This window comes from Typha latifolia, chromosome 9 (genome assembly GCF_019914945.1).
Source record: "Typha latifolia isolate L0001 chromosome 9, TyphaL0001v2, whole genome shotgun sequence".
Taxonomy (NCBI): Eukaryota; Viridiplantae; Streptophyta; class Magnoliopsida; order Poales; family Typhaceae; genus Typha; species Typha latifolia.
Genome location: NC_133094.1, coordinates 6,547,536 through 6,561,321, shown reverse-complemented (window position 1 = coordinate 6,561,321; position 13,786 = coordinate 6,547,536). Strand labels below are relative to the sequence as shown.

At 35.2% G+C, this 13,786-nt stretch overlaps 1 protein-coding gene across 1 annotated transcript; it reads left to right on the top strand.

Moving 5' to 3' along the window:
- Positions 1-475: 475 nt before the first annotated feature.
- Positions 476-13,220, top strand: LOC140795636 (uncharacterized). Its single transcript, XM_073148321.1, has 4 exons — positions 476-887; positions 5,996-6,363; positions 11,495-11,537; positions 12,356-13,220. Exons 1-4 carry the CDS (start codon positions 767-769, stop codon positions 12,787-12,789), a joined length of 966 nt encoding a protein of 321 aa, XP_073004422.1. The 5' UTR covers positions 476-766; the 3' UTR covers positions 12,790-13,220.
- Positions 13,221-13,786: the final 566 nt, after the last annotated feature.

Below are 13,786 nucleotides of genomic sequence, written 5' to 3'. Positions count from 1 at the left end.
AGCATAGCAATTTCAAGGCTTAATCAATTCAAGCCTAACTTTGAGCCCGATCAAGATTGAATTGGATCAAGCTTAATCTAACTATAAAAATATAAGAGAAAGTTCTATATATTTAGAAAAGGTACAATATAATTAGAATTCAGAACTAAACTCTACAACATTAGAATACATAATAATGCACTTAAGCAAAATTTAGAATATAACAAAAGTATAGTTTAGGTTTAAAATTATTATTCATATTATATTATATATAATTATTTTAAGTTTTATCGAAATTATTTTTGAGCCTATTTTAAAGATTAAACTTGGGCCAGCTCATTTTCGAGCATACTTTTGTTATATATCGAGCCTTCGGATGGATTATTTTGACAGCGCTGCAGGGGAACTCAAAAACTACGTCCGAACCAATGAGTCATTTGGTTACACCCGGATCCGACCTGTTCCATTAGTACCAAGGTTAAAATCTACATCGTCCGACCTCCACAAATGCCAGATCACCCTTATCTATGTGTTTACCCCCAACTCCCATCTAAGAAAGCTATTCCGTCGTCCATTGCTCCCGCTTCCAAGCTGTCGCCACCGACGACTACTCCGAACTTTATTTTTTCCAGAAATTTGAGAATTTGCAAGAAAACTTGCTCTCTCGGTATCTATTGTTTCTCCTATAACGTTCAAGGTATGCCCCTGGTGTTCGAGGCATAATCGTCACTATCTATTCCGGATTAAGATTGCAAATTGGAGCGGATGGCGTGAGAGATCGATAACAATGGCGCAGAACAATAACAATGGGGAGCCCAGCTCAGCGCCGCAACCGGACCGGTGGTATGACCTAAGACTTGGTTCATCCTTCAAGAACCCGTCCTCTGCCAAATTCTGCACTCTTCGTTGTGAGTTGCTTCTTCTTCAAACCCTAGATTTTTTTTCCTTTTATTCCTTTTTTTTTCTCTCTTTTACCTTATCGGAAGTTTATTCCTTTCGATATAATGATATCTCGATTCTCAAATTTTACATTCAGCTACATTCGTATTGTCATGTGAAAATTATAACCTCGGGTAGCAATTTTCAGATTCTATTATATCGATGCAAGTGGACAAAATATTTTTAGTGAGAGAGAAAATACCATTATCCAGTGGAGAGGTCAATTTCATCACCTACAGTGCTTGGGAAATCGAATTATTCCAGGCTACTAGTAGAACACTGTGTGTGAGAACTTAGATCCTCCAAACAAACATACAGATGCCTTGTACTTATTCATTAATTATGACTTTGAAGATATAGAGATGGAACACCTTTTGATATATTTATGATTTTGTTATTAATTAATGATCCTAAGGCTTTTATAATACATCATACATGACATAATAATAACAAATCATGTAACATGAGTCACTTATGATACCATTTACAATTTTGTGTTATTTAGTAGAAAATTTGAAGAAAATAACAAAAGTTATCATCAGGCATTTAGTATCCATGACATAATAACTTTCGATCGGAGTGTCTATCTATTTTATACGCACACTCCTACCAAAAAAATGTCATCCTTGTATATTTACTTTAAGATAATGAACCAACAACCTATATCATACTTTTAAATCTTAAGAGTTACTATTAAATAACTTGCAACATAGAGAGAAAATATATACTTTTATATTTCTATAGATGGATGATCAATCACCAATCATATTAAAGTACACAGTCGAACTTAGCTAATCTTTCCAAGTTATTTTATTAGTAACCCATCATCTTTTAGGGATATTTTAAATAAGTGGGTGATCTTATTTGAAAATTTTCAGGCTTTCATAGGAAGTTATATCTTTTAGTTATTTCGATATTGATTCATTTGAATATTTTTGTATCTGCGTTGAAGTAGATTTGAATGTATCTTGATATTTTCATCACTGACCTTTTGTGTACTCATCTTCAATGATTAGGAAAGTTTAATTATCTACTCTGTTGCCTGAAACGTTGAGTTAGTTGGAGAATTATATTTTCTTTAGCAGATTGATGACATGTTGATAAGCAATAATTAATTTTCGTACTTTTCTCATTAAAGCTTTCTAAGCTCTCAATCTGCTAGTCTCCTTTTGCTAATCCAATATTCTAGGAAGAACAAGATTAGATGTTCAATACAGCCAATTGTTGAACTAAGGATGGCCGTGCCATAGACATAGCCTTGCCGACCACCGGCCGACACAGCATGCATGTGCCGCGGTACTTGCCGGCCATGTCACAAGACAAGGAGAGAAAGAAAGAAAGGAGACTACTCACATTCACTTTTCGAGCTCGTTGTCGCTGCTTGCCATTGACCTCGTCATCATGTTCGTGTGCTGGAGCCTCGTCGGTGAAGTTGTCGCTCGCATCCGATGCGATGCAAATGCCCTAGCTTGAAGAGGGAGAAGACCTTGAGCGGGTTGGGGCTAGTGAATATAAACTTAAGTTGTGGATCCGGATTAGTGACTATCTACAAATGCACATAGACATAACTATGACTTCACTGATAAGGCTTCGGCATGCGAACAATGGGCGACGAGGTTGAGGGAGATGGAAAGCTTGACGATGAGGTTGATGGTGAGTGGATCACCCCTAGGAGGGGTGCTGTGCGGCAACCCTCGTGCCGATACGCTGCTGGCACGGTAAGTGTTGACTGGCATGCCCCGTGCCGATCAGCATGGCCATTGTTGTGTTGAACTCATTTTCAGTAACACTTTTAATGTCTTTTGCCTTAAATTTCATAGGCCACATGTATTTCTAATCCGATGACTAATGGTAGTACCTCTAAATCCTTTAATTTCTACTCAAATTTATAGATTAAAACTACTTATTAAGCCTTGACTAGTTATTTTAAATCCACCTCAAGGTAGATTTACTTGGAGAAACACACCAAGTGCTCCTAACATCATTATATAGGATGCCTAGTTGGATTACATATTAAGGATGTGATACGATTTAGACTTCACCGATGTCGTCTCGAGCATGGATATATTTTATGAATGCCTTTTCTTAATTGCTTTAGTGTTTTGATCAGAGAAAAATAAGTTTTCTGTAGGTCGCGTTCGAACGCGGGTGGGTGCGTTAGAATGCGCTTACGAATGCCTGCATCAGGTTCACAAAAATAGAGAACGCGAAATGTGCGTTCGAACGCCTGCATTAGGTTTGCATCGACAGAGAACGCTTTTTGTGCGTTCGAACACGATCGACGAAAATCCACTATTTCTAGGGTTAATAATTGTCATTTTTGAATTGTCATAGATAATAATAGAAAGGCAAGAAATCAATAATCTAATAGCATAATGAAGCTGGCTGCCATCCACATATTTATAGAGGCTAGCCAACAAATTCTAAAACAATATGTAACCCTAATTCTAGAGGATTCTCACCGATCGCGTTCGAACGCACTTAAAAGCTCCATCTTTGTATGTTCGAACGCGATGTAGACGTTCGAACTCGTTCGACCGCATTTGAACGCACAATATGCGTTCTCTGTATTTGCAAACTTGATGCAGGCATTTGCAAGGGCGTTCGAACGCAACCCCTCTTGCGGGGTCGCGTTTGAACGCGACCTACAAGAATTTTATTTTAATAAAAATAAATAACTAATGCAATAAGAAAAGATCCTAACTAAGTGTATCATAATGATTCATTAGAAAGGGTCCAATATATTATGTTATATATTACTAACTAAGATGCAAGAGAAACAAGCAAATTCAATGTCTTGGTCATAAGAAATTGATCATTGAAACATGATTTCCTAATGTAGCATATGATAGTTTATTTAAGGAGATCTCCATTTAATCCATTAAAATAAAAACTATTCATTAGAAATGGTCCAGTATATCACGTAGTATATTACTAACCAAGATACAAGATGAACAAACAAATTCAGTGCTTTGACCATAAGAAGTTGATCATTGAAACATGATTTCCTAATTTAGGCCTCTTGGAAATGCATAAATCATGCTTCAATGTTTTAATAAAGATAACCTTCTATTTTTTATAGGAAAAGAAAGGAAATAGCCCCTTTCAATTTGATTCATATAGATAGGAATTTTGGAATCTAAGAAGTATTCGAGAAGTATCCACAACATTAATTTTATCATTAAAAGATTGTATGCTTTAAGGAAGTATATGATACATTTCCGAAAGTATCTGACAAGTATCATGTTGGATTTGGTACCAGAAATGAATATGAAAAAGAGTATAGAAATATATGTGCTTCCTAGGTACTGTTTAGCACCATTGAATTATTAAGGATGTTCTAGAGGCTCTACAAAAATTACTTTGACGTCATTCTGCTGTTATAATTTGAGAAAAGGACTTTTCTTTGGAAAATACAGTATTGCTGCTATAAGAGGCATTTTTATGAAGACGCCAATTTTATATAAGTGTCACAATTAGTGCAATTTGATGGTGCAGAAATTTGTAGTTGGTTAAATATTAGGATTAATGTTCCCAAACTTGAGTGATTTATGGCTTAGATGGCCATAAAACAGGCCACCATATAGGTGGGTTCTAATGAGTTATAGGACCATTTTTAATCATAGCTCTCAATCACTTATCTAATCTATACAAGTACAAGTCCATCGATATCTCGTCTACTAGATGGCATTATTTGTAGTTCTTATTATGTTGTAGCGGAATTTGTTGCTAATACCGCATAGGTTGAGAAATGAATGGATATAGATATGATACAATATAGATACACCAACACAATAAATCTTGAAAAGTAATGATACAATACGCTTGAGAGTTAGGATACGTAACTCATATATGTAGATATTTATGTCTACACATATATATATTAGTGAACTTGTGTACTTGCTTTCTTTATTGAGGAATTATATATTATTTGTTGCGTATGATAGTTTATATAAGGAGACCTCCAATGTATCCTTTAAAATAATCTTTATTCATAATAAAGGTCGAGGACATTATATAGTATATTACTAACTATGATGTAAAATAAACAAGCGAATTCAATCTATTAATCAAAAGAAATTGACCATTGTAATGTGATTTCCTAATACAGATAATAAAACAAACAAGCAACTAGATCTTTTCACAAAGAGAAACAATTTAGATTTGATAAGAAATAAAAATTAGTCTCCTTCAATTTGACTCATATTGATAGGAATCTTAGGGGCATCCAAAAATTATCCACAACATGATACTTTTAAAAAATTGATCACATTAAAGAAGTATTCGATATGTATTTGGAAGTATCCGAAGAGTATTGTATCTAATATAGTATTCGATATGGATACTTCAAGACTATGGAAGTATTAGTGTTCCTAGTTGAGGAGCAAAAGGAAGAAATTGCCTGAGGGGATCACGTTTTTTATTGGCAGTGTCAGGAACAACAAATCTTTTTATGATCGAAGAAAAAATTCCATTATAAAGGATGTGATACATTCATAAGGTCATTTTTTCTTATTCTAGCAGACAATTTATAATTCCATTGGTCTAATTTAGGACTTTTTCCGATGTATCTTTAATCTACCAGATTCATAGATATAAAGAGATACATGAAATGATTGAATTATTCACAATAAATGAAAAAGAACTAAGATTATTCCATTTTGACAGGAAATGAGATAAGGTATCAATTGAAAAATCAAATTCAGCAGAATCTGAAAATATAATCCTGAACGACAAGATGAATAGGTGGGTTCTAATGAGTTATTGTACCTTGTTAGTACTGACTTGTGAAGAACCTAATTAGTGAAATAACTATTAATCTTAATTTTCTAATGTATTATGATCATATCTACAACTTTACTGGTAGGATGTTTGCAACTGAATTCGGAATCTGAGTTATGTAGTACACCTTTTTGATTTTTAATGATGTTTCTGACTCTCCTTTTCTGATGATGACATAGTCGTATGTATCCTTCATTTTGAAGGTTCTTTAGTTCTGTAGTTAATATAAATTTCTTCTAATGTTTATTATGAATCTAATAAAATTAATTATATGTCCATATCTTGAAATTGATAGATGAGTTTAAGCCGGCGTCAATTGATAAGAGCCAAGCTGGGTCTCTACACAAAAACAAGGAGAACAGGACCACTGTGGAATTCCAGAATAATCAGCCTGGGAAACCAAGGGTAACCTTTGAGGGAAGTAGTGAGGAATATAAGGACAATGATGGAGTCCTGTTTTTTGATGGCGAGACCTTTCGGTTGGAGCGACTACATCGTGCTGTGAAAAGGCTAAGGCATGTTCGCCAGCCTGGAGAGTCGGGTACTGCTGCTAATTTGGTCTCTGCAACTACTTCTGGAACTGGCATGGAGTCTGGTTCTCCTCCATTAGGAAAAATTGCTAAGATGAAGACAATGAGCAAAACTATGGTGCAACCAGTACCTGTAAGTCCTTTTGAGTTGCTCATAAATATCTGCAATCTTTATCCTCTTTCGCTTTTTTTTTTTGGTTTATTATTTACAATCGAAATTTAGCAAAATAATGAAAGAGGATAAATTGATGAGCTAAAAAGCGCATGCGATGAATATGCGTGTCTATGCAGTTTAGCAATAAAAATACCAATACATGTATATCTAATTTAGACATTGTAGATTAGATAACTTTATTGTTAATAAACTAGAAAATGGGTAAAGTGGATAAATGATATATGGAGAATCATTTTTGTTAAACATCTTATCTATGAATAGGAAGATGCATCATGTCATAATATCACATATGATTGCCCAATTAAACAAAGAAGTAAATATTTCTAACAAATGTGATATATTGGTAACCACCTACTATAAAAAATTAAGAAACATGATACAAACGTTCAACAAATCTGAATGTGACGAATGGAAGAACTCTGATGTATTGACATTGAGAATGAGTATAAATACATGGTTGGGGTATATTATCCCTCGGGTACATGATAAGAGTATATACATTAACACCCCCCTTCAAACTCAAGGTGGATCAAATACAAGGAGTTTGCTAACTAGATATCTAAAGTGTGGAGTGGGATGCGATTTGGTGAAGAAATCTGCTATCTGCTCCATAGATGATATATGTGGAGGACTAATAGTGCCAGCTAAAAACTGATGTCGAACAAAATGACAATCTACCTCAATATGTTTTGTCTTCCTTTGCAGATGTACATTTCTAAAATCTCTTGCTTGTGTGTATACCAATCCAATGTTGATATTTGAATTTATATCCAATCAAAATACTTTTTTTTTGTATGTATCCCCCTTAGAATCCTTGTTTTCTCCATTAATACCCCTCACATAACTAACCTTTAAGATTTCATCAAGTTACCTTATTCTTATTTGCATACATTCCTTTCAATTTAGGGCATCTATGTCTTTTCGTTTGCTAAATAGTTGTTAGAAAGTAATGATTTCCATACAAAACCCATGAGTTTTAAAGGACAGACAGACAAAAATGAAATTTATGAGGGTATACATGCAAATAAGCAACTTTAGAGGGGTATACATGCAAAAAGCCCTTCTATTAATTGGTGGACACTTATAACTGTTACAATTATATTAGAGAGTGGACCTTTTGATAAAACTAAAAAGCCAATTTGACATAGAAGAATCAACTTTTGTTAATTGGTTGATCTCATGTAGTTGATGACAGGCATATGAAATTTTCTAGACATGGATGCCATAAAATGGGTTGGTGAGAAGACTATCAAATTGTGGGTTTAAGAAACTTTGTTGATTGCTTAAGCACCTAAAAGTAATTGATCGTTCTCATTGCATTTTTTTATCTTCAAAATATGTAATTCCTAGATCCAACCTTTTGTACCCTTTTAGTCATACTGACTTTATTATGAACAGGATCACATTTATATAAATCAGGTTCTCATTCTATTTTGATAAGAAAATATGTATATATGATATCTTACATAATTAAAATAATGGTCCCTTTTATTTCTTTAATATGCTCTTTTTTCCTCTCTTTTGAAGAAAAGCAAGGAACTGGCCCCAGTGTAAATTCGTCTTGTAATATGTTACAAACCGGCTTGATTCGATTCGTAGCGGTTCTGGACAAATTTTGCACGAAACTTTCGAGGATATTTCGGAGGATTTAACTATTAGATCAACGTGAAATTTTGATAGAAGTAGCCCTGGGAGAGAATGTTCCAATTAATCTAGTTTCATATAAATCGGATGCGTAGATCGAAAAATATCTTCGAAAAGGTAGACAAAGGTCGGATGGTCGGACCTACGAGATTCAGGTTTGCACCGGATTTGTGATCCGTGGGTGGAGGCACGGACTCCAAAGCATAAGATGGAGGTGATGATGGATTGGAGGCCGAGTAGTTGATGGAGGTGGCTAGACAATAGATGATGGTGGTGGTAGCTTGCGAATGCGGATGCGGATGCGATAGATAGTTGAAGGCTATGATTGGCCTACAACTGTGGTAGTGGTAAAGATGAAAACCGTACAGGAGGTAGAGACGGTTAAGATATAGAGATGAAGAGGAAAAAGTAGGTTTGCCCTACGGGACTAGGGGGATCGGCGGAAGAGGATGATTAGAAGCTAGATAAGACCGTGCCAACGGAAGAGATGGCGTTGGTTGGTGAAGAGGGAGGAGAGAGATGTAGAGGCCGGCGCCCAAGTTGAGAAAAATGCAAGGGCAAAAGCCAATTAATTCTTCATCTCAAGCATGCCTAAGATATAAGCCAGAAAGCCTTATTTATAGAGATTAAATCAAAAAGTCCTAAACAAATTTAACTAAACTAGTCTTCCTTATCTTTTCGGATTAACCATTCGTTTTGCCATAGATAGATACCGAATCTTTGAAAACTCCGAATATGAAAGTTTTAGATGAGGAAGTCACCGACCTTCTCCAACTAGTTTGATATTATTTGGATATCTGTAGAATATCTTGCGAATATTTTATCGAAACTGCACAGATCTAGATTTAGCTAATTAAATAAAATATTAACATACTAAGGCTTTGACTAAACCACATAAGAATAATAAATAAGATAACTAAAATTATATGCCTGATGTATTTTTGGCATAGGTTTTCTCTTTCACATTGCAATAGTATATATGCAAGTATTTATATATTTGTCAATATATATATTGGGGATTATAAAAAAAACAACAAGATAATGTTGCCTTCCATTCTATACGAGCATTAACCTTAGGGCATGAAAGTAAAATATCCACAGTACAGAATTTAAAAAAAAAAAAAAATTTCTCATATTTTAAGCCCTGTTTGAAAATCATGGCTTTTCCAAACTTTACTACCATTGCAGAAATTTGAAGTTTCTAACTACTATCTTTAAAGTTGAGAGGATCAGCTTTCTAATTTATAGGCAAACTATATAGTTTATTTCAGCTATCTCTATTTGAATATCTAAAACTAACCTCTCTTTTAGATCTTCTCTAGTATGGTGTTGGCAGTAGAGTACAAGTTAATGTAATTGTTTCTGTGTATTTTATGTTACCATCATCTTTTAACCTGACGTCAACCCTGTTCTTGGTCAGTTGGTTTTTCTGTTCTCGTGGGTAAAGGGAGGATTGGTGCATGTACAAGTTGGGGTATGCTTAGACGAGTAGGTTAACCAGAGCTATTAGTAACAGGCTGCGATACACGGGGAAGGAAATTCTTTTTGGAGAACTTTAACTATGTGATTAGGTTAGCTAGCCCATCTTTCCTATGCAATTTGGACAAAGGAACTAGGGTAATGGGATGGCAAAGAAGTTCATGTAATGGTAAATTGAATCATGTGCAACACCTTCCCAAGGGCCACCTCAAGGGATCTCCATTCAATTTGCTGTATTAATGTTAGATTGCTAGATTAGGACCGGAGAATGTACATATGGAGAGATCGAGAGCAATTTATTCATGGGCAATCTGGAGTTTACAAAGTCAGTTATTTAATGTTCCACTTCGAATTCGGGTTTGATCCAACTTAAAATCTAATTTGCATCAGGTCCATTTTTTGAAAAAAGAAACAGGGAAATTTAATTTTCTTATTAGCAGAAATCTTTCATTTCAGTTACTCCACCGAAATGATGTCGAGATCCATGTGATTCTTCTGATATAGATGATCTGAAAAAAATTTCTTTAATTTTGAAGTGGCAATGGCCAATACTCATGCTTTTCATTGCTCAAGTATTTGAATGTATTTAAGTTCTTATATTTCAATTATTAGTTTGTTAAAATATTGTTCAATTCTTAGATCAAGACACCTTACTAATCTAGCATAAATCACAGTTTATGCTGATAATGGCACCAGTGTTTTGAAAGGTGCCTGAGGCAGCCCCTTGGCAGGGCAGTGGCCCAGGCTCCTCACAAGCATGGATTGCACCCAGAAAATGATGGATGGGTTAGGGAGAAAGCAGAGAGAGGAGGAGAAAGTGCCGACAATGTTTAAGTTGGAAGTCGAGGGCTTGTTTTGCCTACAACAGGTGAGTTCTTGGTTTAGAGAGGAAGTGAAAAGGAGGAAGAATGGAATGATACGGAGTTCTCTCATGATGGTTTTGGTTAGGAAAAGAAAATGGAGATAAGAGAGAGGGTGTCTCATCACTAGAGGATAAGAGAGTAGAGAAGTGCCTTATCACTAGTGAAAAGAAAAGAGAGATAAGATATGAGAGGAGAGGAGAGAGCAAGTGGGGATATTATTTTGAATTTTTAAGTACTATATTAGTATATATTAAAAAAATTATATTCTATATTAATAATTTTTTATATACTTATATTGGTGTAGTGCACCATTAAAAATTTTATATGTACTATAGTAGTATATATTATACATCACATATATTACTATTTGTTTACTTATATTAGTGTAATGCATTATTAAATTTTTTTTATATACTACATTAGTATATCTTATACATCATATTTCATTTTTATATATTAAAAATGCTTTCATTTTTGCACCCACCTTGACGCCCCCATTCTGCCTAGGCACTATGCGGTAGGGTCCTGCAACTCGCAATCACCTTTCAAAATATTGATGGCACCTATCATAGTGTAGTACCAAAATACAAGATAAAAAAGAAGTCGATGGTCTATCCGTAGCTTGCACCATTTTTATAGCTAAACTTAATCTTCTATAATCCCTATGATTCCCTCACATTTATAATAGTTTCTGTTGTGCATGTGTGAACATTCAGTTTGACTTTCATGCTGTTGTCACTCATTTTGGTGTATGCTGGCAGATGATCTAATATGCCTTCCTATGTGGCATCGTATCAATAGCTAAGCATTTTCCTTAAAAGTGTGTCACTCTAACCCTTTACCTTGCTTATAGTGTTTCCTTGCCTTTTGTTTGGCCTCCCATGGCAACCTTTATGTTGTTTGATTTTTTTTTTCTCTTTTTTCTTTACTAAGTGCTTTGGTGTTAATATTTATAGTTGATATATCCATCTTTCTTTGGCATGCGTTAAAGAAGTTATTGTTTCCATGAATGTGATGGCTTTGTATTTTATCCTCCTCAATCATCAAAATGAGATCTTCATGGAAAATGCTAATATCTTTTACTCATTTTTATGATGATGTAGGTTGAAGTTGAACGAATTGATATTGGTGAACCAGATGGCCCAGGTATAAACTTCTCTTGGCTTACACTGACAATTGTCATGGAAGTGACTAAATCAAACATAAGTTAGAAAATTACAAGCTATATTTTTGCCAAAAGAAAAGATAAAGAACTTTATGGTTGTCCATTTTTCAATCTCCTGGAACAACATGCTATAGCTGCTTTAACAATGTAGTCACAATCATCATGTCAGGGTCCTATTCTTAATTTCTCACTATCTCATGTAATGCCCAAATTGTTGTAGTATGGAAATTCATTGGGAGTATTGTCTTGCAATTCTATTTGAGTAGATGCCTTTTACCAATCTCCAAATGACCTTCCTTTACCAATAAAATGTTTTAGGAATCTTGTCTCCACTATTTGTGGCAAGGGTAATACGTGTCAACCAGCGTGGTTAGCACGGGGCAGTACTACACTCTCATGAAGAATTATATGTGATGATTTGGTATTGGGTCAGTATAGGTCAGCACAAGTCTGAAACAAGTTGGCACGCTGCATGTGGTAGGCTTGCCTAGCATGACAATCAATAGCATACTACGCTGGCCCATGGTTATCATCCTCCCATGTTATGTTTTGGTCATCCTTTCTGGATGAAGATTGCAAGCTTCTTATACTTGGATTACTGCTTTTTATTTAGATGAGCAATATATGGATTCCTATCTAATACCTATTAGTTCTCGACTACCTTGAACTCAATGGTACCTTTGATAGGCAAATACACCCTATATCCTACAAATTGAATCTCCTGCATTACTGTTGTTCATTTGTCTTATTTAGCCCGTCAAACTCCATTTCATTTTTGGCCTTGACTGTGGTTGTGCAGATCCAAAACCAACAATCAAGAGTGCTTCTAATCAACCAGTACCATCATATACACTCCCTACATCCCCTGATCCCAAATCCTCTGAACCAGATGAGAATATTGATATACTTGGGGATGATGATGGAGGGACACCAAACAAGATGACTTCTGGAGGACAGACTGGAGCAGTTTGTTTTGATATGAACATCCCAAATCAGAATGATACTGATGATGAGATTGCAGATGTTGATGGATTTGATGAAGCAGAGCCCATTTCTGCTGAAACCTTGCGAACACAAGTCAATGCAGATGAAGGGCAGAAGCAACAGGAGACCTCTAGTTCAAGTGCAAGTAGTAGTAGCAGTAGCAGTGGGGATGGGAGTGGGAGCAGTAGCAGTGAGAGTGATGGCAGTGACGGTGACTCGCCCAGTTCTGGTGGTGAGATCGACATATGAGATGATTCTCAGGATTTAATGTCAACATGTCTTGTGTGGTTCATGTCATCAGAAGATGGACCTGGTTTGTTGGAACATGAGCTATTATTTCTGCTTGTTTCCTAGATGAGGATTAAAGTGAAGCTGGCTTTGCTGATCATATGAATCGGTCTGATTTATCTTTGTTTCCATCTATGGGTTGAAGTGTATTACACAAAGCATATCTGCTACAAAGTACAAGCTTCAATCCCCAGAGCTTACGTTCTAATACTGTCAAACTGCTTGGCAAGCTGATTCAAGCTGATTCGTAGTTCACAGGATTAGTGGAAAGTATGATTATGAGTAATTTCCATTGTTATTATTTTGTAGGTACGTTAGCTTTACTGTTGTCTTGATCTTGTAGTCTGGCTACATGTCCATTAAGTTTATAAAAACACATTTTTGTTTGAAAAGCTTGTTTATTCTGTTTATCTAGGAGTCCAATATGAACATGCATGGGCTGAACTCTAGTACTTCTGTGGCCTTTGGTTTTATGGCGGTCTGTGGGAGGAAGTTCAACAAGTATTGATTCATTTGAGCAATGTAAATGGGCAACACTATTAGTGTCACATCGTGTAGCTTATGCATTTTAGGAATTCTCTCTTTTTTTTTGACATTTTATTTTTATTATTTTTCTAGTTTAAGATAATATATGAATAGCTCAATATTTGGTGTAGCAAGCTAAACCTCGGGTGTAGCAAAATTTTGTTGTATGTTTGATTATCTCCCACTGTGGTCCTTTTTACTTGACTGAAAGGTATTAGAATCACTCCGAGGTATATTTTAGTTGATCTCTGTGACTTAACTAATACATAGTATGAATTTGGTACTTGTTAATAGATATTTGGTGTTAGTGCATTAAAGCTGACTATGATATACAGATTTTGGAGATATCATAAGGAGTTGTTGATTAACCTAGCTATGTCTTAAATTTTTTTGTACCAAAATAGATTACACCCTGAACTTTTTTCTCAGTAGT